The following is a 26,955-nucleotide window of genomic DNA, read 5'->3' as shown; positions in this document are numbered from 1 at the left end:
AGTAATAGCACGTTTCCCCTCCTAATCCTAAATTACAATGTATAGGCAGTCCTCGACTTACGACCACAGCTGCGAACAGAAGGTCCGTTGCTGAGAAAGGCAGTTGTTAAGTTAAAAAAAAAATCGGAGAGAAATTTATCTTTATTATTTTTTTTCCCACTAGGGGATGAAAGGAGATCCAGGGGCCAAAGGAATCATGGGTTTATTTGGCCGAAGAGGACCGGTGGGGCAGAAGGTCAGTGAAACAACTCTGAGATTTCGACGAAATACAACCGACTATTTATGATCCATTTTGGTGGCAAGTTCATGATGGTCCTTTGGGCATTTAAAATTGTCTCTGTAATTTTCTTTTCCTGGGCAGGGTGAAATTGGAGAACCAGGTCTGATTGGAATTGCTGTAAGTTGGAAGTCATCTTATTCCTTCCTTCCTTTGATTTTGCTGTAAATTGGATATCACCTTATTTATTCGTTCATTCAATATTTTGGATTTATTGTAAGTTGGAAGTCATCTTATTCCTTTCTTCCTTCCATCCTTCCTTTTGTTGATTTTGCTGTAAGTTGGGTGTCATCTTATTCATTCATTCATTCATTCATTCATTCATTCATTCATTCATTCATTCAATGTTTTAGATTTATTGTAAGTTAGAAGTCACCTGATTCTTTCCTTCCTGCCTTCCTTCCATCCTTCCTTCCATTGATTTTGCTGTAAGTTGGGTGGCATCTTATTTATTCATTCATTCATTCAATATTTTGAATTTATTGTAAGTTGGAAATCTTCTTCCTTCCTTCCTTCCTTCCTTCCTTCCTTCCTTCCTTCCTTCCATCCATCCATCCATCCATCCATCCTTTGTTCCGTTGATTTTGCTGTAAATTGGATGGCATCTTATTTATTCATTCATTCAATATTTTGAATTTATTGTAAGTTGGAAATCTTATTCCTTCCTTCCTTCCTTCCTTCCTTCCTTCCTTCCTTCCATCCATCCATCCATCCATCCATCCATCCATCTTTTATCCCTCCTTTTGTTGATTTTGCTGTAAGTTGGATGGCATCTTATCTATTCATTCATTCAATATTTTGAATTTATTGTAATTTGGAAATAATCTCCCTTCCTTCCTTCCTTGCTTCCTTGCTTCCATCCTTCCTTCCATCCTTCCTTTTGTTGATTTTGCTGTGTTGGGTGTCATCTCATTCATTCATTCATTCATTCATTCATTCATTCATTCATTCATTCATTCATTCATTGATTGTTTTTGATTTATTGTAAGTTAGAAGTCACCTGATTCTTTCCTTCCTGCCTTCCTTCCATCCATCCATCCATCCATCCATCCATCCATCCATCCATCCTTCGTTCCATTGATTTTGCTGTAAGTTGGATGGCATCTTATTCATTCATTCGGTCAATATTTTGAATTTATTGTAAGTTGGAAATCTTATTCCTTCCTTCCTTCCATCCATCCATCCTTTTATCCCTCCTTTTGTTGATTTTGCTGTAAGTTGGATGGCATCTTATTTATTCATTCATTCAATATTTTGGATTTATTGTAATTTGGAAATAATCTCCTTTCCTTCCTTCCTTCCTTCCTTCCTTCCTTCCTTCCTTCCTTCCTTCCTTCCTTCCTTCCTTCCTTCCTTCCTTCCCTCCCTCCCTCCCTCCCTCCCTCCCTCCCTCCCTCCTTCCTTCCTTCCTTCCTTCCTTCCTTCCTTCCTTTTCTTGCAGTCACAACTGCAGTGATTCACTTAACCACAGCGGCAAGAAAGATTGCCAAGTGGAGCAAAATTCACTTTAACCCCTGTCCCGATTAACCACACAGAAATCTCAGGCCCCCATTCTGGTCGTAAGTCGAGGACTACCCGTATTTCCCTATCTATAGTCCGCCAGGTTTTCTGCTTCGTTCGTGATGTCCTATTTGCTCTTTCCGGCACTTGGTCAACACTTCCCTTTTTCTAAATGACCTTTATTGAGGCTTTCTCTATCTTGATTTTATTTATTTTTGGGGCACTGAAAAGGCCAATTACCAGAGGATAAATATTAACAGCTGTTTGCCTGACTGAAGCTTGTGCCTTGTTTGTTCAGGGAGAGGCAGAATTTCTCCTGTGATGTAGCTTCTTTCGTACCTTCATTTTTATCCCTGCGGGCAAAATCAGCCTTTTGGGGGCACCAAGAATCGTTTTTTGGTGATTTCTTGGAGATAATGAAGAAGTTGCTCGGAGGTTTTTCTTTCTGGGGTGGTTCCCATTCTCAGTCTAGATCCATGGTGGCAAACCGATGGCACGCACGCCAAAGGTGGCACCCAGAGACCCTCTCTGTGGGCACGCCAGCCGCTGCCCCAGCCCAGCTCCATCACCGCTGCCTCCAGCGAAGGGCAGGATGCGTGGATGTTCTCTGAGGCCGATTACGCGGTGAATCAACAGCCTCTAATGGCACATCAATTTGCAAAGTGATTTGTTGGGCGAGAAAGATATATTTATTGCCTTCCATTTTATTCTCTCTCTTTTGCACAAGATAAGTAGGAAGTTATCTTTTTTATTATTTTAAGTGATGCTATCCCTATCCATCCATCCATCCATCCATCCATCCATCCATCATCTATCTATTTCTGTCTCTGTGTGTGAGTGTGTGTATCTCTCTCCTGTCTATCATCTTATCTATCTATCTATCTATCTATCTATCTATCTTTCTTTCTTTCTTTCTTTCTTTCTTTCTTTCTTTCTTTCTATCATCTATCTTATATCTATCTATCTATCTATCTATCTATCATCTATCTATCTTATATCTATCTATCTATCTATCTATCTATCTATCTATCTATTTTTCTCTCATCTCTTATATCAATCATCTATCATATCTATCATATCTGTCTGTCTATCTATCCATCATCTCTCTCTTTCTTTCTTTCTATCTATCTATCTTTCTTTCTTTCTATCTATCATCTGGCTTATATCTATCTATCATATATCTATCTTATATCTATCATCTATCTATCTATCTATCTATCTATCTATCTATCTTTCTTTCTTTCTTTCTTTCTATCATCTCTTATATCTATCTATCATCTATCCATCTTTCTATCATCTCTTATATCTATCATCTATCTATCATATCTATCTGTATCTATCTATCCATCATCTCTCTCTTTCTATCTATCTATCTATCTATCTATCTATCTATCTATCTTTCTTTCTATCATCTAGCTTATATCTATCTATCATCTATCTATCTTATATCTATCATCTATCTATCTTTCTATCTTTCTATCATCTCTTATATCTATCATCTATCTATCATATCTATCTATCTAGCCATCATCTATCTCTTTCTATCTATCTATCTATCTATCTATCTATCTATCTATCTATCTATCTATCTATCTATCTATCTATCTTTCTATCTATCTATCTATCTATCTATCTATCTATCTATCTATCTATCTATCTATCTATCATCTATCTTATATCTGTGTATCTATCCGGCATCTATCTCTCTCTTTCTATCTATCTATCTATCTATCTATCTATCTATCTATCTATCTATCTATCTATCTATCTATCTTTCTTTCTTTCTTTCTTTCTTTCTTTCTATCATCTCTTATATCTATCTATCATCTATCCATCTTTCTATCATCTCTTATATCTATCATCTATCTATCATATCTATCTGTATCTATCTATCCATCATCTCTCTCTTTCTATCTATCTATCTATCTATCTATCTATCTATCTATCTATCTATCTTTCTTTCTATCATCTAGCTTATATCTATCTATCATCTATCTATCTTATATCTATCATCTATCTATCTTTCTATCTTTCTATCATCTCTTATATCTATCATCTATCTATCATATCTATCTATCTATCCATCATCTATCTCTTTCTTTCTATCTATCTATCTATCTATCTATCTATCTATCTATCTATCTATCTATCTATCTTTCTATCTATCTATCTATCTATCTATCTATCTATCTATCTATCTATCATCTATCTTATATCTGTGTATCTATCCGGCATCTATCTCTCTCTTTCCTTCTTTCTATCTATCTATCTATCTATCTATCTATCTATCTATCTATCTATCTATCTATCTATCTATCTATCTATCTCCTATTTATTTATCTATCTATCTATCATCTATCTACCTACCTACCTACCTACCTACCTACCTACCTATCATCTATCTATCCATCTATCATCCATCATCCATCATCCATCATCCATCATCTATCCATCATCTATCTATCTATCTATCTATCTATCTATCTATCTATCTATCTATCTATCTATCTATCTATCATCTATCCTGTTTCCCTGAAAATAAGACCTCCCCGTGTAATAAGCCCAATCGGGCTTTTGAGCGCATGAACTAAAATAAGCCCTCCGTGAAAATATTGCAACACAGACAGCAGCAGCCATGAGGTGACCACGCTCGCCGCCTCCTGAACCTCAAAAAAAATAAGACTTATTTCAGGGGTCAAAATAAAATGACACCCCCCTCTCTCTCTGTTCCTCCCTCCCTCCCTCCCTCCCCCCCCTCTCTCTCTCATATTTATAGCCATTTGTGGCATCCACATCTGTGATAACATTTTACCAGGGTTTTGGCAAAGCAAGCCCATAGTGAACCATTGGTTTAACAATCTAACAATCACAGTGTTCACTTAATAGCATTGTATTGTATTGTTAGCCGCCCGGAGTCCTTCGGGATTGGGCAGCATACAAATGCTATTTAACTTTGAAACGTCTGCAAAAAAATATGTAAAATTGGATGTAGTCATCTGGTGACTTGCTTAATGACCTCCACACACTACAGCCATGATTTTGGGCTCATTTACAGTTATAAGTTGAGAACTTCCTGTTTTTTCCTATACTTTATCTATAGGCTCCATGAATCCTTCTTAGTTTCTCGACTCAGGTTTCAAAGCCCTTTACAGTTTCCCAGACTGGGACTGTGAATAAATCAATTTGACTCCTTACAGGGAACTGCGGGCCTGAATGGGAGGAATGGAGCGAAAGGGGAAAAAGGAGATCGAGGCATGCAGGGGCAAAAAGGAGAGTCGGTAAGGAATTTTTAGGACTGTGGAGTCCTTGGTGCTCTCCGAGCTGGGTTGTTTTTCTTGCAGGCATTTCATGACCCAACTAAGGAACATCATCAGTGCTAGAAGGGAGCGGGACTTGTTTAAGAGGAGGAGGAGGAGGAGGAGGAGGAGGATGACGACGACGACGACTTGTGTGGTCCTTGGTGCTCTCTGAGTTTAGTTGTTTTCTTGACATTTCATGACCTAACTAAGGAACATCATCAGTGCTAGAAGGGAGCGGGATTTGTTTAAGAGGAGGAGGAGGAGGAGGAGGAGGAGGAGGAGGAGGAGGAGGAGGAGGAGGAGGAGGAGGAGGAGGAGGAGGAGGAGGAGGAGGAGGAGGAGGACAACAACGACTGTGTGGTCCTTGGTGCTCTCTGAGTTTAGTTGTTTTCTTGACATTTCATGACCCAACTAAGGAACATCATCAGTGCTAGAAAGGAGTGAGGTTGAGGAGTGGAGAAGGACTGAAGGATCTTTGGTTTTTTCTGAGCTTAGTTGTCTTCTTGCAGACATTTCATGACCCAACTTGTTAGCACCATCAGTGCTTTTTAAGGACGGTTTTCTCCTCGCTTGTAATTGACACCCGAATGTTTTTCGTCCGTTCATCCTTTAACTGACGGATCTCAGGCAACGTCCCATTTATCGTCGCTTGGGAGAAAGGCAGGGAGAGAGTTGGTTGCTTCTTGCAATCGGTGAGGCTTGACGTAAGAGGTCGACGCTAAACGAGAACCCCTCACCCCCTCACCCCCTGAAGTACACAGCTCCAATCAGCAGCTGGATCCAAGCGAAACCGGAATTGAAAATTATAATCTTCCACTGAGAAATTTGCAGAACCTGAAGTTAACGAAGTAACGTTTACGGAAGGAAACTGGAGTTGGGCCAGTTTTATTTATATTTATTTATTTTTATTTATTAAATTTATAGGCCGCCCAATCCCGCAGGACTCTGGGCGGCTTGCAAAGCGAAAGAAAAAGGGAAAAAATAAAAATAATTTAAAATTCACAACACACATTCGTTTTAGCCGATTTTATTATGCTCCTCAAAATTTTATTGGCGTGCGTGGGAGGGTTTCGTATGTCAGCCTTGCTCTTTTTCTTCCTCCACAAGTGAATTGCGCTGATTCCGTCTTTTTAGGGTGAAAAAGGACTTGCCGGAACAGCCGGAGACCCTGGCCGGAAAGGCTCAAAGGTAATGTGCATTTTTAAAGGCAGGGATCCCCAACCTTTTGGGGCCTCAAGGACCACTAAATTCATAATTTAAAATCCCGCGGACCACTAATGTGATCTGCCTAATGGCCGGCTGGGGGGGGGGGGGGGGCGGCAAGGTGGTCATGTGACTGGGTGGGCGTGGCCAACTCGATGTCACTCACGTCAAAGGGCGCCTCGCCTACCCGCCCGGGCTCCTTAGGGCCCCAACCGGAAGCCGTTGCTGGAGCTAAGCAGCCCCCAGGAGAAAGAGTTGGCAAAAGAGTTCAAATTGGATCTGACCGAGGAGGCGGCTCAGCAGAAGCACCTCAATGAGGACTAGGCGCATAGGCTTTCCAAGCAGAGGGAAGACCTGTGGGAGTGCAAGGCCAGGTGATGGTGCCTGGAGGCTCAGCGGGCTGAGACAGTCAGCCAGTTCCAGGCCATGATGCCGTCTCACTGGAACGAGACCCTCCGGCTCTTCCCCACCAGCGTCTCTTCCCTCCAGCCTTCGCCCAAAGCCCCAGGAGGCTGAAGCAGACCCCAAGTGGGAATTTCTGCCCCCCCCTCCGACCCTCACAAAAAGACCCCAAAAGGGGAGACTCTCTGCAGCAACACAAGCGTCCATTGCATGCAACCGTCCCAGGGGGCGTAGTTTGAGGACCCCTGATTTAGTGCAATATTAAAAAATGCAAGTATTTTTTCTTGAGGACCACCAACATTTTCCCGGGGACCACCAGTGGTCCACGAACCACCAGTTGGTTGCTGCTGTTTTAAGGCCAGGCTTTTAATCTGGAGTTTCTCAAACTTGCCTATTGGAAAGATGAGCGGGCTTCAATTCCCAGAATTCCCCAGCCTGCAAATTTGCTCACGCATTTCATTTATATAATTTCATTTCATTTATTGAATTTCTAGGCCGCCCAATCCCGAAGGACTCCGGGCGGCTTACAGAAATGAAAATATTAAACAAGAATTTAAAAACAATAGGACACAACAAAGTTAAAAAGAAGCACAACATACACCCAATCAGAGCGGGGCTGGACCTCAATCAAGAGGTCAACAGCCCCAAGCCTGCCGGAAAAGCCAGGTTTTAATAGCTTTATGGAAGGCCATGAGAGTGGGTAGGGCCTGGATCTCTGGGGGCAGCTCGTTCCATAAGGTCGGAGCGGCAACAGAGAAGGCCCTACTCCGAGGCGTCGCCAGCCGGCATTGTCCCGCTGAAGGCACCCGGAGAAGGCCCATCCTGTGCAATCTTATCAGTTTAAGGGAGGTCGTGACCCGTCAAAACCGCGCTCGACTAAGCCGCGCCGGATTAAACCGCGTCGCTGACGTCATCAACAGGGCGACAACAGCCAGCGCGGAGAAAGAAGGGCGCTTTAAATAGCGCTTTGAAAGCAAGCCGATTCAACTTAAGGTAAGGGTTAGGGTTAGGGTTAGGGTTAGGGTTAGGGTTAGGTTAAGGGTTAGGGTTAGCTTTAGGGTTAGCTTTAGGGTTAGGTTAAGGGTTAGGGTTAGGTTTAGGGTTAGGTTTAGGGTTAGGTTAAGGGTTAGGTTAAGGGTTAGGTTAAGGGTTAGGTTTAGGGTTAGGTTTAGGGTTAGGTTTAGGGGGGTTAGGTTTAGGTTTAGGGGTTAATTTTAGGTTTAGGGTTTACAGCGTGCTTCTGTCTCCGCGCTGTTGTCGCCCTGTTGATGACGTCAGCTACGCTGTTTAGTCGGACGCGGTTTAGTCGAGCGCGGTTTTGTGGTGGAACCAAGGGAGGTATGTGGCAGAAGACGGTCTCGCAGGTATCCGGGTCCTAGGCCATGTAGGGCTTTAAAGGTGATAACCAGCACCTTGAATCGTGCTCGGAGACCAATGGGAAGCCAGTGCAGCTCACGGAGGAGAGGTGTAGTATGAGTGTACCTTGGTACATCCAATATCGCTCGCGTGGCTGCATTCTGGACTAATTGTAGTCTCCGAACACTTTTCAGGGGCAGCCCCAAGTAGAGCGCATTACAGTAATCCAGTCTTGAGGTGACGAGGGCGTGAATGACTGTTTGAAGTGCCTCCCGGTCCAAATAGGGCCGCAACTGGTGCACCAGGCGAACCTGGGCAAAGGCCCCCCTGGTCACAGCCTCACTCTGATTCCTTCGACTTGCTTTTTCCCTTACTTCCGTTTCCTTACTTATCTTCTTCTAGATTCCCTGAAAATGTGCCAGCCACCCAAAAGTAGCCCATACAGATAGTCCCTGATTTAACGACCGATCATTTAGTGTCCGTTCAACGTTACAGAAGCACTGAGAAAAGGGACGTGACCATTTTTCACACTTAACGACCATTGATCACGGGTCCCCAAGGTCACGCGATCCCCTTTTGCGATCCTTCCGACAAGCCGAAATGCACGGGGGGGGGGGAGCAGATTCACTTAGCAACCAGATTACTAACTAATCAACGGCAGCGATTCGCTTAACAACGGAGGCAAGAGAGTTCGTAACACGGGGAAAAGCTCACTTAGCAAACGTCTTGCTTAGCCACAGAGATTTTCTGGCTCAGTTGCGGTCGTAAGTTGAGGGTTCCCCCTGTAAAGTCTCTCATTCTGGCCGTCTTTATCCTCAGGGTTTACGCGGCTTGCAAGGGAAGACGGGATTTCCCGGGTCTGATGGCGTGAAGGTAAGCACCTGTTGTGGCCCGCCATCGGCCAGCGGATCTGGCAGCAGAGTCGGAGAGTGAGGAGGTTGGGGAGGAACCTGGGCCAGTCCTGGAGTCTGGGGAAGGCTCTGAGGAAGGCTCTGCGTCAGAGGCAGAGTGGGGGACAGGGACGTCCGATAGTTATCAGCTGCCTTCGGAGTCAGACATCAGTGAGGCAGAAGAACAGCTGGAACCTGTTCCCCATGTGTGCATGCACAGAGCTGCCAGGAGAAGGGAACAGCTAAGGAACAAGGGCCAGTCCTGGAGTCTGGGGAGGGCTCAGATGAGGGCTCTGTGTCGGGGGCAGAGAGGAAGCCAGGGCCGTCTGACAATTATCAGCTGCCTTCGGAGTCAGACATCAGTGAGGCAGAAGAACAGCTGGAGCCTGTTCTCAGTGTGAGCCTCTGCAGAGCTGTCAGGAGAAGGGAACAGCTAAGGAACAAGGGCAAACTGGGGAGTAATGGCACAGGTGGACAGTGAATGGCCCCTCCCATAGGGAATAAAGAGGAGCGAAAGGGGAGTGGAGTTTGCAGGAGACAATTAATTCAATTCATTAGAGTGAAGATCTGTTCCTGACTCCTTGCCAAATAATTGCTGCTACAGCGTGGAGTTTGGAAGATATCGGCCCTGGCTGCTCTCCAAGCCTGATAAGGTCTGTGGTTGTTTATTCACCCTTGAAAGACTATTGGCTGGGTCTTTGCTGGAGATGAATTCCCTTTAAATCCATTCCTACTCCCACACCATTCACAGGGTCTCCATCTCAAATTGTATAGCTAAAAACCTGCGGAGATTCTCAGCCACCCAGGTCTTGGCTGCCCCAAAGGTGCTTTTTCAAGAGGCAGCTGGGTTTTCCCATTTTTTTTCTTTGAAGACATTTCACTTCTCCTCCCAAGAAGCTTCTTCAGCTCTGGCTGAATGGTGGGGAATGAAAGGATTGATACTCCTTGCAGACAGCTGGTCATTTGCATCCTTTTAGTGGGTCGTTGAGGCCACTTGGAGGTTTTTCTTTTGAAGACATTTCGCTTCTCATCCAAGAAGCTTCATCAGTTCTGACCGAATGGTGGGGGATGGAAGGATTTATACCCCTTGCAGACAGCTGGTCATTTGCATCCTTTTAGTGGGTCGTTGAGGCCACTTGGAGGTTTATTTGTGTCTTTAAATACGTTTCGCTTCTTACCAAGAAGCTTCTTCAGCTCTGACTAAATGGTGGAAGATGGAAGGATTGATACTCCTTGCAGGCAGCTGGTCATTTGCATCCTTTTAGAGGGTCATTGAGGCCACTTGGAGAGTTACCTGTGTCCTCAGGGCCACCTGAGTGGTGCAAACTGTTCCTTTAGCCTGCAATTTTACTTTAGATACCGTTCAAACTCCCAGGCCATTCGAAGTGGGGTGGGGGAAGCCCCCTGCGAGACAAAAATGACCTGGATGACTGAGAATCTCCCTAGGCCAGTGGTGGGTTGCTACCAGCATGACTGGCGGTTTAGTGCGAGGAAAAATTGTGTGCGTGCATGCTTCCTTCGCTTGCACACACGTGTGCACATTTGCAAGTAAAAAGGTCTGCGCATGTGCGAAACCTTAAAAAATTAAAAGATAACAAATAAATACATTTCTGCAATGAGAATCAAGATGGCGGCGCCAGGGGAGAACCGGTTCGCGGGCGTGGCAGGCCTGGGCCGCTGCCGGTTCCCGCGACCCAGGCCGCCAAGTTACTACTGGCTCGGCCAAACCGGTCCAAACCTGTAGGAATACCACCCCCCCCTCTGCCCTAGACATTCACGTCAGAGTGGGTCTGCGCCAAGGTGGCGCAGTGGTTAAATGTAGCACTGCAGGCTGACTGCAGTTCTGCAGTTCGGCTGTTCAAATCTCACCGGCTCAAGGTTGACTCAGGCTTCCATCCTTCCGAGGTGGGTAAAATGAGGACCCGGATTGTTGTTGGGGGCAATATGCTGACTCTGTAAACCGCTTAGAGAGGGCTGAAAGCCCTATGAAGCGGCATTATAAGTCTAACTGCTATTGCTATTGCTATTGCGCCCACTTGGCTGTCTGGTTGTCACAGCTGAGTGACTGAGAAGCGGTGGGCGTGACTTCCGAAGCGGCTCACGCAACCAAGAAGGGTTGAGTCAAGATTGAGTGGGTGCCGGGGAGAACGTGGAGTGAATGCCCAAGGGAGGGAGGAACGGGTTGGAAAGGAAGAGCGTGGAAGCAGGGGGGAGGATGGATACGGATGGGCTCACTGGAGACCAACCTTGGGAGGAAGAGAGGATGGGCCCAGAAGAAGCTGGAGAAGGTTGGGCTTGGAGGGAGTTGGTGAGGTCCTGCAGAAGGGGAGGGAGGAGAGAGATGGGGGAGTTTCGAACCCAAGGCCGCAGAAGGATGGGGTGGAAGGATTCACAAAGATGGAGGGAATGGAGAGCTGAGGGAGTGGTGCAGGTGTAAATATAGATTTAAAAATATTTACCTTTGTTTCACTCCTGCTTCTACGATCCTTCCTTCCCTTCTACCGCCTTCCTTCTTTTTCTCCATCTCCTTCCTTCCTCTTTCTTTCCTCCTTCCCTTCCTCCCTTTCTCCTTCTGTTCTTTCCTTCCTTCCTTCATCCATCCTTCCCTTCTTTTTGCTCTCTCCCTCCCTTCTTTCCTCCTGCCCTCTTCAACTCTTTCGTCCTCTCTCCTTCCTTCTTCCTTCCTTCCTATTTTCCTTTCTTCCTCCTTTTCTCCTTCCCTTCCTTCCCACCTTCCTTTTTCCTTCCTCCTCCCTGCCTTCCTCTCTTTCCTCCTTCCTTTTTCCCGCCCTCCTTTCTTTCTCCTTCCCCCTCCTTCCTTCCACACTCTTTACTCCCTCTCTCCCTTCATTCCTCTCTTCCTTTCTCCCTCCCTTCCTTCCCACCTTCCTTTTTCCTTCCTCCTCCCTTCCTTCCTCTCTCTTCCCCCTCCCTTCCTTTCTCCTTTTTCCATTCCCTTTCTTCCTCTCTTTTTCCTCCCTTTCTCAATTTCTCCTTCCCACCTTCCTTTTCCTTCCTCCTCCCTTCCTTCCTCTCTTCCCCCTCCCTTCCTTTCTCCTTTTCCCATTCCCTCCTTCCTTTCTCCTTCTCCCTCCGTCCTTCCTCTCTTTTTCCTCCCTTTCTCAATTTCTCCTTCCTTTCCTTCCCACCTTCCTTTTTCCTTCCTCCTCCCTTCCTTCCTCTCTCTTCCCCCCTCCCTTCCTTTCTCCTTTTTTCATTCCCGCCTTCCTTTCTCCTTCTCCCTCCTTCCTTCCTAATTAAGTTCTCTGTCTCTCCTTCGGTGTACAGGGGGAAGGTGGCATCACTGGCAAACCAGGAATCCCAGGTGCAGAAGGAATCCAGGGATCAAAGGTAAAATACAGGCCCTTTTAAAGGTGCTTTAAGATAAGCGGACTTCAACTCCCAGAATTCCCCAGCCCAACACTAGGAGAGATGTGAACTTAGAATAGAGTATAGAATAGAATATAGAATAGAATAGAATAAGAATAAAGAATAGAATAGAATATAGAATATAGAATATAGAATATAGAATATAGAATATAGAATATAGAATATAGAATATAGAATATAGAATATAGAATATAGAATATAGAATATAGAATATAGAATATAGAATATAGAATATAGAATATAGAATATAGAATATAGAATAAAGAATAGAATACAATAGACTAATTAGAATAAGAATAAAGAATAGAATTGAATAGAATAGAATTATAATAAGAATATAGAATAGAATATAGAATAGAATAAGAATAAGAATGAATAAGAATAAAGAATAAGAATGAATAAGAATAAAGAATAAGAATAAGAATAAGAATAGAATAGAATAATTAGAATAGAATAGAATATAGAATAGAATAAGAATAAAGAATAGAATAATTAGAATAGAATAAGAATAAAGAATGGAATAGAATATAGAATAGAATAGAATAAGAATAAAGAATAGAATAGAATAATTAGAATAGAATAGAATTAGAATAGAACAGAACAGAATAGAATAGAAAAGAAAGTAATATTTATTGTCAGTTAAATGTACACTAATTGGCATACATTAAAATGAAATTTCATTGCACACAGCTGTCAAAGGGAAACCACTTCCAATATATACCATGTAAACATGAGGGACATGGTGGCTCAGTGGCTAAGACACTAGGCTTGTCCATCAGAAAGGTCGGCAGTTTGTTCGAATCCCTAGCGTTGCATAACGGAGTGAGCTCCCGTAACTTGTCCCGGCTTCTGCCAACCTAGCAGTTCGAAAGCACGTAAAAAATGCAAGTAGAAAAATAGGAACCACCTTTGGTAGGAAGGGAACAGCCTTCCATGCGCCTTCGGCGTTGAGTCATGCCGGCCACATGACCACGGAGACGTCCTTGGGCAGCGCTGGCTCTTCGGCTTTGAAACGGAGATGAGCAGAGCCCCCTTCTTGTCCTGCCCTCAGGTGTCTTGGAGAATAGTTTGACTCCCTCTTCTTTGGGGCAACCCCTGAGATATTGGAATAATGCTCTCATGTCACCCTTAGTTCTTCTTTTCATTAAACGAGACATTCCCAGTTCCTGCAACCGTTCCTCATATGTTTCAGCCTCCAGTCCCCTAATCCTCTTTCTTGCTCTTCTCTGCCCTCTTTCCAGAGTCTCCACATCTTTTTTGTACTGTGGCAACCAAAACTGAATGCAAATATTCCAAGTGTGGCCTTACCAAAGCATTATAAAGTGGGATTAACCCTTCATGTGATCTTGATTCTCTCCCTCTGTTGATGCAGCCTAAAACTGTGTTGGCCTTTTTGGCAGCTGCTGCGCACGGCTGGCTCCTATTTCAATTAAACATCATTATTCTCATCATACCCATACTAACAGTTTTATATCTTTATCTAAGTGGGTTGTCTGCTTATATTTTTTTTTTAGCTTTTCTTCATTTCCAAACTCCTTTTTCTCTCTCCAAGAGCATTGGTAAGTTTTCTTTTTATTTTATTCAAGCACGCTGACCTCGACTTTTGCACTCTGCTTAGGGAGAACGTGGCTTGTCGGGCACGGATGGTCCCAAAGGAATTTTTGGCCAGAAAGGAGAAAAGGTGAGGTCTGCAAATGTCATCTTAACAAAGGTCAGTTTGTGGTAGGACATCCATCAACCCCTTGCAAACAAGGTTATCCCGATCCCTGCGTGCTCTGCGGATGTCACGTTTCTCCAATGATGGTTTGTTCAAGGTGGGCCCTGCGTGGCACGTTTAACCCTGTTGCTCCAGGCGTCTGGCTATTAGGACATTATCTCCGCAGAGGCATTATCTTTTATTTAATTTCTGGCATCCAGAGGCTGCTCCTGTTGTCCCCCAGAGGCTGGACGGTCTATTTTAAATAATAAAATGAGGCTGGGTTCTGGAATAATCCAGAATGTACCATCTCAAAGTATTACGGTTGGCAGCAGATGGACGGGTGGTGAAAGGGCAATGGGGTATGTGGGTTGGACTCTGGTGGGTTTAATAGGGGAAGAAGTGGTTTTAAGATATGTATATTGGTTTGATCCTTGATAGAAGAGAGTGGGGTTTGCAGAGGGGAGGAGGAGAGGAGAAGAGGAGGAGGAGGAGGAGGAGAGGAGGAGAAGAACAAGAAGAAGAAAAAGAAGAAGAAGAGGAGGAGGAGGAGGAGGAGAGGGAGGAGCAGAGGGGGGAAGAGGAGGAGGAGAAGAAGAGGAGGAGGAGGAGAAGAGGAGAAGAACAAGAAGAAGAAAAGAAGAGGAGGAGGAGGAGAGGGAGGAGCAGAGGGGGGAAGAGGAGGAGGAGAAGAAGAAGAGGAGGAGGAAAGGAGGAGAAGAACAAGAAGAAGAAAAAGAAGAAGAATAGGAGGAGGAGGAGAGGGAGGAGCAGAGGGGGGAAGAGGAGGAGGAGAAGAAGAAGAAGAGGAGGAGGAGAAGAAAAAGAGGAGGAAGAGGAGGAGGAGGAGAGGCAGGAGCAGAGGGGGGAAAGAGGAGGAGGAGGCAGGAAGGAAAGAAGTAAGAAAGAAAGAGAGAGAGAGAGAGAGAGAAAGAAAGAAAGAAAGAAAGAAAGAAAGAAAGAAAGAAAGAGAAAGAAAGAAAGAAAGAAAGAAAGAAAGAAAGAAAGAAAGAAAGAAAGAAAGAAAGAAAGAAAGAAAGAAAGAAAGAAAGAAAGAAAGAAAGAAAGAAAGAAAGAAGAAAATAAAGAAAGTTCTGTGGAGGCCTTGGTCCTCTCTGAACTTGCTGGTTTTCTTCCAGACATTTCATGAACCAACCAAGTAACATCATCAGTACTAGAAGGGGGTGGGGTTTGTGGAAGAGGAGGAGGAGGAGGAGGAGGAGGAGGAGGAGGAGGAGGAGGAGGAGGAGGAGGAGGAGGAGGAGGAGGAGGAGGAGGAGGAGGAGGAAGAGAAGGAAGCCTGTGGGGTCCCTTGGTGCTCTTTGACCTTGACCCTTTTCTTGCAGACATTTCATTACCAAACTAGGTAACATTTTCAGTGCTAGAAGTCAATGGGGGGTCTGCTTCTAGCTCCTAGCCTCCTAGCACTGATGATGTTGCCTAGTTGGGTATCGAAACGTCCGCAAGAAAACAGCCAAGCTCAGAGGGACAAAAAGATCTTAATTTTTCCCAAGCAACCCTCCAGCTTTAGCAGAAAAGAATGCGGATAGACAAATCCCACTTATCTATGCAGAAATTGTGGTGCCGAGAAGCACCTCCCCGCATTCATAAAAACGTCCCAATGTCCCACCAAAATCTGGAATTTTGATCCGGTCTCATTCCCGGGAGCAACGGAGAAAAGGTTTTCAGCTTCATTAAAATCTGATATTTTTAAAAAATGTTCCTTCCAACACCATAGTTATCTCTTTGGGGGGGGGGATTTTCAGGGTGCTAAAGGTGTTCCTGGATTGGCTGGCTTCAAGGGCCAAGGGGGCCTACCTGGCAAGGCCGGCGTTCCTGGGCCAACGGGGAACCAAGGACCACGAGGTGATCCAGGATCACAGGTAAGAAGGAAGTGTTGTGGGACACCAGCATATTCGGACAGTGAGGAGGGTTGGGGAAGAACTTGGGCCAATCCTGGAGTCTGGGGAAGGCTCAGATGAGGGCTCTGCGTCGGAGGCAGAGAGGGGGGCAGGGCCGTCCGACAGTTATCAGCTGCCTTCGGAATCGGACATCAGTGAGGCAGAAGAACAGCTGGAGCCTGTTCCCGATGTGCGCATGCGCAGAGCTGTCAGGAGAAGGGAACAGTTAAGGAACAAGGGCAAACTCGGGAGTAAGGCCACAGGTGGACGGTGAATGACCCCTCCCAGAGGGAATAAAGAGGAGCGAAAGGGGAGTGGAGTTTGCAGGAGAACATTAGTTCAATGGATAAGGGTGAAAATCTGTTCCTGTCAACACCTCTCCATTAATTAATTAGGAAAGAAAGACCACAAGACTCCATGTGTGGAAATCAAGTGTACTTTTACTAATTAAGAATGATTAAAGGCATAGCGAAGCGAAGTCTGATTATTTAGGCGTGAAAGCAATTGATATATAGAATAGCCCATTCCCCACCCCTTGGCATCACAGTTCCAGTCCAATCATAATTCTTCCAAGTGTCAGGTGTGAGATAACTTCAAAAGGCATCACAAAGATGGAATGTCGGTGCCGTTAGTCCTGGCGGGAAACACCCACGCATGTGTTGTCCGATCAGCCGGTGAACTCCAGAACCTTCCTCCAGCACAATGAGTAACCCCTCCCAAATACCATGCCCTCCCTCCCCGTTTCATGACAGCCGAAGCGATAGCAAAGCAGAGGCTGACAGTTCCTGACTCCTTGCCGAGGAATTGCTGCTACAGCGTGGAGTTTGGAAGATATCGGCCTGGCAGCTCTCCAAGCCTGATAAGGTCTGTGGTTGTAAATACACCCTTGAAAGACCGTTTGCCGGGACTTTGCTGGATGTGAATGAGAGGAATTCACATGAGCTAAATTGAAAGTCTGGATTTTCTGCAAAGCAATTCTTGGTAGCCCTCCCACAATACGTACGACCACAATCGAGCCCCAAATTTCCGTTGCTAAGGGAGACGTTCGTTAAGTGAGTTTTGCCCCATTTGACGACTATTTCTGCAACGTTACTTAAGTTGAATCCCCGCAGTTGTGAAGTGAGTAACCTCGGTCGTTAAGTGAATCCGGCTTCCCCATGGACTTTACTTGTCGGAAGGTCGCAAAAGGGGATCACGTGACCCCTGGGATACTATGACCGTCATAAATATGAGTCAGTTGCCAAGCGTCTGCATTTTGACCACGTGACCATAGGGGATACTGCAGTGGTCGTAAGTGTGAAAAACGGTCATTAAGTCAGCATTTGTCAGTGCCGTCGTGACTTCAAACAGTCACTAAATGAACCGTCGTAAGTCGAGGACTACCTTTAGAGGGGCAGATTCACTGATCCCTGTATGCATTTGTCTTTTTCGTCACACAAATTTATGTCTGGGGCCTGCTAAATATCTCAGCCGGCATCACGAATTTTTAAAAAATAATAATACTTAAAACTATTAAATGTGACTCCTTTAAAGTGAATGAATCAAACGATAAACTACGATCTTCGTTCCAATTATTAAAATGCATTTACTCTTGGGAATTTTTTTGCTTTTTCTGACAGTCAACTGGAATTTAAATTTAGCTTTTCATTTCAAATCCATTATTCATCTCCTGCACTTTCAAATGAGAAAGAAAGAGGGGGAGGGAAGCAGGCTTTTTTTTTCTGCTTAGGCTAAACTTTTACACTTCTTTACGTATAGATTTAATCCCCATTAAATCAGAATTAGCAATAGCAATAGCAGTTAGACTTATATACCGCTTCATAGGGCTTTCAGCCCTCTCTAAGCGGTTTACAGAGTCAGCATATTGCCCCCAACAACAATCCGGGTCCTCATTTTACCCACCTCGGAAGGATGGAAGGCTGAGTCAACCCTGAGCCGGTGAGATTTGAACAGCCGAACTGCAGAACTGCAGTCAGCTGAAGTGGCCTGCAGTGCTGCATTTAACCACTGCGCCACCTCGGCTCTGTTTCCCAACTTCTGTAAGTTTAAGAAGGGTGGACTTCAACTCCCAGAATTCCCCAGCCAGCCAGCATGAAAGCCGGCTGGGTGACTTTGGGCCAATCCCCAGGAGAATGTGAGTTCTAGTCCTGCCTTAAAGCATGAAAACCTGCTGGGTGACTTTGGCCCAATCACCAGGAGACTGTGAGTTCTAGTCCCACCTTAGGCATGAATGTCCGCTGGGTGATTTCGGGCCAATCACCAGGAGACAGTGAGTTCTAGTCCCGCCTTAGCCATGAAAGTCACTGGGTGTCTTTGGGCCAATCACCAGGAGATGGTGAGTTCTAGTATCACCTTAGGCGCAAAAGCCAATAAATAAATAACAAGGAGAGCGTGAATTAAGCCACACGTTTTTCAACAAAGTCTTCTTTTTTTGCTTTCAGGGAGAAAAAGGAAGAAGAGGGAGACCCTCGCTCTGCCTCCGGGGACCCCCGGGGAGCCCCGGCAAGAAAGGAGAAACGGTGAGGATTTGATCGTCCGAGAGTAGATCTGAACATCTGAAATCCTCAAGTCTTTATCTCAGGGGAATGATGTTCCACAGAGAAGGGGCCACCACCGAGAAGGTCCTTCTCTGTGACCCCACCAGTTGTACATCCCTAACCCATGCCAACGTAACATGTCCTACCTTCCTGTCCTCCTGGGCCAGGTGGATCTTCCTTCCAAGCTTCTCAAGGAAGGGCCTTCAAACTTGGCCGCTGGAAGACTTGTGGACTTCAACTCCCAGAATTCCCCAGCCAGCATGGCATGGCTGGCTGTGGAATTCTGGGAATTGAAGTCCACAAGTCTTCAAGCGGTTGAGTTTGGAGACCCCTGTGTATGATCTACAACAGAGATGTCCAACCTTGGTGACTTTAAGACCTGAGGACTTCAACTCCCAGAATTCCCTATCTTCCAGATCTTGAGAACGCTAAGGACTTCTGGGAGTGGAAGTCCAGCTATCTTCCAGTTCTTGAGATAGCTGAGGAATTGTGGGTGTTGAAGTCCACAAGTCTTCAAGTGGTTGAGTTTGGAGACATCTTGTCCTAAAGCATTGAGCTTTATGTCCAATAAGCACTATGTATGATCTACAACAGAGATGTCCAACCTTGGGTGACTTTAAGACCTGAGGACTTCAACTCCCAGAATTCCCTATCTTCCAGTTCTTAAACAAACTGAGGAATTCTGGGAGTTGAAGTCCACCTATCTTCCAGTTCTTGAGTTAGCTGAGGAATTCTGGGATGTGAAGTCCATCTATTTTCAAGTTCTTGAAGCAATTGGGGAATTTTGGGAGTTGAAGTCCATTCCTCTTCAGGTTCTTGAGACAGCTGTGGAAATATGGGAGTTGAAGTCCATTCCTCTTCAGGTTCTTGAGACAGCTGGGGAATTCTGGGAGTTGAAGTCCAGATAGCTGAGGAATACTTGGATGTGAAATCCACCAATTTTCAAGTTCTTGAGACACCTGGAGAATTCTGAGAGTTGAAGTTCACCCATCTTCCGCTTCTTGAGATAACTGAAGAATTCTGGGATGTGAAATCCATCCATTTTCAGCTTCTCAGGACAGCTGGGGAATTCTGGGAGTTGAAGTCCAGATAGCTGAGGAATGCTTGGATGTGAAATCCACCAATTTTCAAGTTCTTGAGACACCTGGAGAATTCTGAGAGTTAAAGTTCACCCATCTTCCGGTTCTTGAGATAACTGAGGAATTCTGGGATGTGAAGTCCATTCCTCTTCAGGTTCTTGAGGCAGCTGAGGAATTCTGGGATGTGAAATCCATCCAATTTCAGCTTCTCAGGACAGCTGGGGAATTCTGGGAGTTGAAGTCCACAGGTCTTAAAGCTGAACTCTTAAAGTGGTCCTTCCAACTCCATGCAAGGCCAGTCTGATGATGGGACGTTTTTGACTATTACTGGATCTTTTTAACAGGGAGAAAAAGGCCTCACTGGCCGGAAGGGAGAAAAAGGAGAACCAGGAATTTCTGTAAGTGACAGTACACTCAAGTTGTCTTCTTTCAGATTACCGGTAGTCCTCGACTTACGACCTCATTTGGATACAGTTGTGAAGTGAACCATGCGGTCGTTAAGTGAATCCGGCTCCCCCCCCCCCCGTTCGACGTTTCTCGTCGGAAGGCCACAAAAAAGGGGGAGTCACCTGATCCCGGGACGCTGCAAATGTCATAAATATGAATCGGTTGCGTCTCAGTTTTGATTTATGTGACCGCGGAGATGCTTTGCGACGGTCGTAAGTGTGAAAAACGGTCGCTCCCTGATAACCAGAGCGAACCTCCCATTGGCTTTGTTTGCACACTTATGGGGCTGAAGAAACTTGAAAAGGGAAGGAAACTGACCGGAACATGCCTGTTGCGGGATCTTAAGCTCACGTTTTTGTGCTTCTCTTCCCAGGCGGAAGACGTGGAGGTCATTGTCAGGAGCGAGATGAGCAGGAAGGATGGTAAGGGCTGTAAATTGGATCAATTTGAATGCCAGCACATCCCCGGCCGGCAAAGGAAATTTCCTCTCGTTAGAAACGAGGAAACATCGAGAAATCATAGCAGAAACTGGGCGGGTGGCCCTTGACCTTAGCAGTGAGTGGGTGGGGATGGTTTTCCTGCAGAATCTTAATTTAAAACAATCCTCTTGCTAGCAGAGTGTCAAAGTCTGTGATTTATTTTCACATCACAGCCCGGCTCTGGGCTTTTGATTCTCTAAGGCAGGGTTTCTCAAACTTAGCAGCTTGAAGGTGGGTGGACTTCAACTCCCAGAATTCCCCAGTTGCCTCAAGAACTTGAAAATAGGTGGACTTCACATCCCAGAATTCCTCAGCTAACTCAAGAACCGGAAGGTAGCTGGACTTCAACTCCCAGAATTCCCCAGTTGCCTCAAGAACTTGAAAATAGGTGGACTTCACATCCCAGAATTCCTCAGCTATCTCAAGAACCAGAAGATAGCTGGACTTCAACTCCCAGAATTCCCCAGTTGTGGCTGTTCCCAGTATCTTCCAGTTCTTGAGGCAACTGGGGAATTCTGGGAGTTGAAGTCCAGTTATCTTCCGGTTCTTGAGATAGCTGAGGAATTCTGGGATGTGAATTCCACATATCTCCCAGTTCTTGAGATAGCTGAGGAATTCTGGGAGTTGAAGTCCACTCATCTTCCTGTTAGCAATAGCAACAGCAGTTAGACTTATATACCGCTTCATAGGGCTTTCAGCCCTCTCTAAGCGGTTTACAGAGTCATCATATTGTCCCCAACAATCCGGGTCCTCATTTTACCCACCTCGGAAGGATGGAAGGCTGAGTCAACCTTGAGCTGGTGAGATTTGAACCGCCGAACTGCAGACAGCAGTCAGCTGAAGTGGCCTGCAGTACTGCACTCTAACCACTGCGCCACCTCGGCTCTGTTCTTGAGATAGCTGTGGAAATATGGGAGTTGAAGTCCATTCCTCTTCAAATTCTTGAGACAGCTGGGGAATTCTGGGAGTTGAAGTCCTGGTATCTTCCGGTTCTTGAGATAGCTGAGGAATTCTGGGATGTGAAGTCCACCCATTTTCAAGTTCTTGAGGCAACTGGGGAATTCTGGGAGTTGAAGTCCACTCATCTTCCTGTTCTTGAGATAGCTGTGGAAATATGGGAGTTGAAGTCCATTCCCCTTCGAATTCTTGAGACAGCTGGGCAATGGAGGCAGAGATCACATCACATCTGCTTTGTTGGCACATTATAATAAGATGATGGCATCAAAGTCATCACCGATCCCGGGCAATCCCCCGAAACTCGGTTCCCCTTGACGTGGGATCTACAGTGCAAATCTAACTATGCCCAGCTGTGAACTTGTGGTAGGATGAGTGGAATTCCCGCAGCAATGGAGAAGTTTTTTTTTTTCGTGATTCTTCCTCTTTTTTCCTTTCCTGCAGACAAAAACATCTGTGCAGCCAAACGCCTGGCAGAGTCGGGTGCCACCTCCTTGGCAGATGCCCAACCGATGGCAGAGGAAGCACCACTGGGCAAAGATCCAGCAGAAGAAGGAGACTCCCTGGGCAAAACCAGAGAAGGGAAGCAGAAAGGTACTGGGTTGGTAATGGGGAAACTCCCCTCCATCCATTCATTGATTTAACAAATGTATATACACGTAGTCCTCGCTTATAGACCGCAATTGGGATGGGCAATTCTGTCACTAAGGGGCCGGCCACTAAGGAGGAAATCACATGATTGCAGTGGGGGTTACAGCAACCAAATCCTGTTTGGGAATGTTAAGGGAATCGCCACGGTCATCCCATAACCACCCCTTGAAATTTTACGGCCATGGGCTCTTCTTGTGAGAAGCTGAGTGGGAAGCGTTCAAATGGGATTGTGTTATTGTGAGAAGCAGCGAGAGTTGTAGTACAAGGACTGGTTGTAAAGTTACTCTTTCGGGGCCATTATAACTTCCAATGGCTGCTTAACACAGGGAAGAGAAGGGGGGAGGAAGGAAGGAAGGAAGGAAGGAAGGAAGGAAGGAAGGAAGGAAGGAAGGAAGGAAGGAGAAAGAGAGTTGAAAGAGGGAAGGGGAGGCAAGGAAGAGAGGGAGGGGTATAAAGAGAGAAGAGAGAGAGAGTGATAGAAAGATGGAGAGAAACAAATATTGAGGCAGGAAAGAAGAGAGGGAGGGAGAAGGAAGAAAAAAGGGGGAAGGAAGGAAAGAAAGAAAAAGAATGAAAGAAAGACAATATTGAGGCAGGAAGGGAGGGAGGAAGAAGGAAGGAAAGAAAGAAAGAAAAAGAAAGGAAGACTATGTTGAGGCAGGAAGGAAGAGAAGAAGGGAGAAAGAAGGAAGGAAAGAAAGAACGAAAGAAAGAAAAAAGATTATATTGAGGCAGGAAGGAAGAGAAGAAGGGAGACAGAAGGAAGGAAAGAAAGAAAAAAGACTATATTGAGGCAGAAGGCAGGGAGAAAAAAAGGAGGTAGGAAGGAAGGAAAGAAAGAAAGAAAGAAAGAAAGAAAGAAAGAAAGAAAGAAAGAAAGAAAGAAAGAAAGAAAGAAAGAAAGAAAGAAAGAAAGAAAGAAAAACTATTATTGAGTCAGGAAGGGAGAAAAAAGAAAGAAAGAAAGAAAGAAAGACTATATTGAGGGAGAAAAAGCAATGCAAGGAAGGAAGGAAGGAAGGAAGGAAGGAAGGAAGGAAGGAAGGAAGGAAGGAAGGAAGGAAGGAAGGAAGGAAGGAAGGAAAGGAAAGGAAAGGAAAGGAAAGAAACGATATTGCTGTATGTTCCAATTTGCCAACTTGAATATGCATGGATGCCAGCTTGGGAATTTTGGGGTTTGTAGTTCGCCCATCAAAGTGGCTCAGGTTGAGAATCCCAGCTCTCGAAGGTCTATGCGCCCTTCCCTTCCCTCCCTCCCTCCCTCCCTCCAACAGCCTTATTCCCCCCCCCCCCCGCTCTCTTTCTCTCTCTCTCTCTCTCTCTCTCACACACACACACACACACTCACTCATTTTGCCCAAGTTGTAAAAACCCAAAAGCCACCCACCCATCCTTCCTTCCGCCTGCCCCTCCCCCTGGCATTTTCCTGGTGAGGTATTGTATAAGCAGGAGGGGGGGGGCAGTTGGTGGGTCTTGTGGCAGCCCATAATGATCTGTGTTTGAATTGTGGCTAATTTATTTGCATGCTCCCCCCCCCCCCATGAGCTGCAAGTTTCCCCCCCCCCCCCCCCCGGCCTTGAGGGGGGCTGCGGGGAAGCTCACACAGGTAATGGATGGCCTTCCTGGGAGGGGGAGGAGAATCACTGATGCTCTTTCTTTCCAAGCCTCTTTCTTTCTTTCTTTCTTTCTTTCTTTCTTTCTTTCTTTCTTTCTTTTCTTTCTTTCTCCACGTTTTCTGCTCCTTTGGGAGAAAACCAGAGGGCGAATGTCACCAATGTTCAAGGAATCTAATGCAGCAGCATCTCTGAATCTCCTTTTTATGGGGCTTTTGGGAAATCTCTCCTGGATCTGGATCTATCCTTCCTTTACCACTCCCTCCCTCCTTCTCTTCCTCCCCCTTCCTTCCTTCATTCCATCCTTCCTTCCATCCCTCCTCTCTTCCTTTCCTCCTTCCTTAATTTCCCTTCCCTTCTTCCCTTTCGTTTTTCCTTTCCCTTCTCCTTCCCACCATCCCTTCCATGCCCCTTCCATCCCCCTTCCTTCCTTCCTTCCTTCCTTCTTTCCTTCCTTCCTTCCTTCCTTCCTTCCTTCCTTCCTTAATTTTCCCTTCTTCCCTTCTTTTTCCTTTCCCTTCTCCTTCCCTCCCTCTCTTCCTTCCTCTACCCTTTCTTTCTTTCTTTCTTTCTTTCTTTCTTTCTTCCTTCCTTCCTTAATTTTCCTATTCCCTTTTCCTTTCCCTTCTCCTTCCCCCCCTCCCTCTCTTCCTTCCTCTACCCCTTTCTTTCTTTCTTTCTTTCTTTCTTTCTTTCTTTCTTTCTTTCTTTCCTTCCTTCCTTCCTTAATTTTCTCTTCCCTTTTTTCTTTCCCTTCTCCTTCCCACCATCCCTTCCATCCCCCTTCCTTCCTTCCTTCCTTCCTTCCTTCCTTCCTTAATTTTCCCTTCCCTTTTTCCTTTCCCTTCTCCTTCCCTCCCTCTCTTCCTTCCTCTACCCCTTTCTTTCTTTCTTTCTTTCCTTCCTTCCTTCCTTAATTTTCCCTTCCCTTTTTTCTTTCCCTTCTCCTTCCCTCCCTCTCTTCCTTCCTTTACCCCTTCTTTCTTTCTTTCTTTCTTTCTTTCCTTCCTTCCTTCCTTAATTTTCCCTTCCCTTTTTTCTTTCCCTTCTCCTTCCCACCATCCCTTCCATCCCCCTTCCTTCCTTCCTTCCTTCCTTAATTTTCCCTTCCCTTCTTCCCTTCTTTTTCCTTTCCCTTCTCCTTCCCTCCCTCTCTTCCTTCCTCAACCCTTTCTTTCTTTCTTTCTTTCTTTCCTTCCTTAATTTTCCCTTCCCTTTTTTCTTTCCCTTCTCCTTCCCTCCCTCTCTTCCTTCCTCTACCTCTTTCTTTCTTTCTTTCTTTCTTTCTTTCCTTCCTTCCTTCCTTCCTTAATTTTCCCTTCCCTTTTTTCTTTCCCTTCTCCTTCCCACCATCCCTTCCATCCCCCTTCCTTCCTTCCTTAATTTTCCCTTCCCTTCTTCCCTTCTTTTTCCTTTCCCTTCTCCTTCCCTCCCTCTCTTCCTTCCTCTACCCTTTCTTTCTTTCCTTCCTTCCTTAATTTTCCCTTCCCTTTTTCCTTTCCCTTCTCCTTCCCTCCCTCTCTTCCTTCCTCTACCCTTTCTTTCTTTCTTTCTCTTTCTTTCTTTCTTTCTTTCTTTCTTTCTTTCTTTCTTTTCTTTCTTTCCTTCCTTCCTTAATTTTCCCTTCCCTTTTTTCTTTCCCTTCTCCTTCCCTCCCTCTCTTCCTTCCTCTACCCCTTTCTTTCTTTCTTTCCTTCCTTCCTTAATTTTCCTTCCCTTTTTTCTTTCCCTTCTCCTTCCCTCTCTCTCTTCCTTCCTCCACCCCTTCTTTCTTTCTTTCCTTCCTTCCTTAATTTTCCCTTCCCTTTTTCCTTTCCCTTCTCCTTCCCTCCCTCTCTTCTTTCCTCCACCTTCTTCTTTCCTTCCTCCCTCCCTCCCTCCCTCCCGCCCTCTCTCCTTCCTTCCAGCTTAGTGGTCTGAATTTAATGGATGGGGGCTTTGTCCTGCGTTGCAGATCCCTGTGCCTGGCCGATGGACGAGGGCGCCTGCCTGCAGTACGTGGTGCTGTGGTATTTTCACCAGGAAACGGAGGCCTGCCGTCCCTTCATCTATGGCGGCTGCGGTGGAAACGCGAATCAGTTTCCCTCTAAGCAGAGCTGTGAAAGGAGGTGCCAGAGAGGAAAAGGGGAGTTGGAGCCCAAGGGGGGGGGGGGCAGGAGAGCCATTTTGCACCCAGTCAGGTTTCATGGCTAAGGCAGGGACTACGATTCCCATCTTCTGGTGATTGACCCAAAGCCACCCATCCAACTTTCATAGCTAAGGCAGGACTAGAACTCCCATGTTCTGATGATTGGCTCAAAGTCACCCAGTTGGCTTTCATGTCTAAAGAAGGCCTAGAACTCCCATCTCCTGGTGATTGGCCCAAAGTCACCCAGTCAGCTTTCATAGCTAAGGCAGGACTAGAACTCCCATTTCCTGGTGATTGGCCCAAATTCACCTAGCCAGCTTTCATCACTAAGGCAGGACTAGAACTCCCATTTCCTGGTGATTGGCCCAAAGCCACCCATCCAACTTTCATAGCTAAGGCAGGACTAGAACTCCCATTTCCTGGTGATTGGCCCAAAGTCACCTAGCCAGCTTTCATAGCTAAGGCAGGACTAGAACTCCCATTTCCTGGTGATTGGCCCAAAGCCACCCATCCAACTTTCATAGCTAAGGCAGGACTAGAACTCCCATCTCCTGGTGATTGGCCCAAAGTCACCCAGTTGGCTTTCATGTCCAAAGAAGGCCTAGAACTCCCATCTCCTGGTGATTGGCCCAAAGTCACCCAGTCGGCTTTCATGTCTAAAGAAGCCCTAGAACTCCCATCTCCTGCTGATTGGCCCAAAGTCACCCAGTCGGCTTTCATGGCTAAGGCAGGACTAGAACTCACCGTCTCCTGGTTTCTAGCCTACTACCTTATTCCCTCGACTCGTACGTCTTTGCCTTAAACCTGAATCCTGATCCAGGCTTCCTAAGGATGGGGCTTGAACCGTTTGTCAATTCCCACATGCTCTCTGTTTCTCGCTCTTCCAGATCGCTTAAAATATTTTTATATTTCTTTGTTTTTCTTCCCCCCCTTCTCTCCCAGGAAGGTGACCATCTGCAGAGCATACAGGTGGCATCAGGAAGAGCAAAGACAATTATCTCCAAATTGTACTGAAAGCTGGAGGCTTTTTGCCCCTGAAATATTCTGTGTAAACAACATTTGTGTTAATAAATCCATTTGGAAAAAGGATGTGGTTATTGACATAGGACAGGAAGAGAAGAGAGAATGGGATGTATGGATGGAGTACAGTTGA

The 26,955-nt window shown here is 45.5% G+C and overlaps 1 protein-coding gene across 1 annotated transcript; it reads left to right on the top strand.

Moving 5' to 3' along the window:
* Positions 1-365: 365 nt before the first annotated feature.
* LOC148044003 (uncharacterized) lies at positions 366-26,955 on the top strand. Its single transcript, XM_087722517.1, has 13 exons — positions 366-397; positions 4,975-5,055; positions 6,211-6,264; positions 8,857-8,910; positions 12,216-12,278; positions 13,936-13,998; positions 15,780-15,896; positions 18,356-18,433; positions 19,875-19,928; positions 20,351-20,399; positions 21,855-22,004; positions 25,629-25,803; positions 26,745-26,955. Exons 2-13 carry the CDS (start codon positions 5,032-5,034, stop codon positions 26,953-26,955), a joined length of 1,092 nt encoding a protein of 363 aa, XP_087578643.1. The 5' UTR covers positions 366-397; positions 4,975-5,031.

Source organism: Thamnophis sirtalis, unplaced genomic scaffold, assembly GCF_051295495.1.
Source record: "Thamnophis sirtalis isolate CommonGarterSnake01/CBP01778 unplaced genomic scaffold, rThaSir2_p1.2 scaffold_9, whole genome shotgun sequence".
Lineage (NCBI taxonomy): Eukaryota > Metazoa > Chordata > Lepidosauria > Squamata > Natricidae > Thamnophis > Thamnophis sirtalis.
The sequence above is the reverse complement of the archived record's forward strand: the minus strand, read 5'-3'. Positions and strand labels throughout refer to the sequence as shown.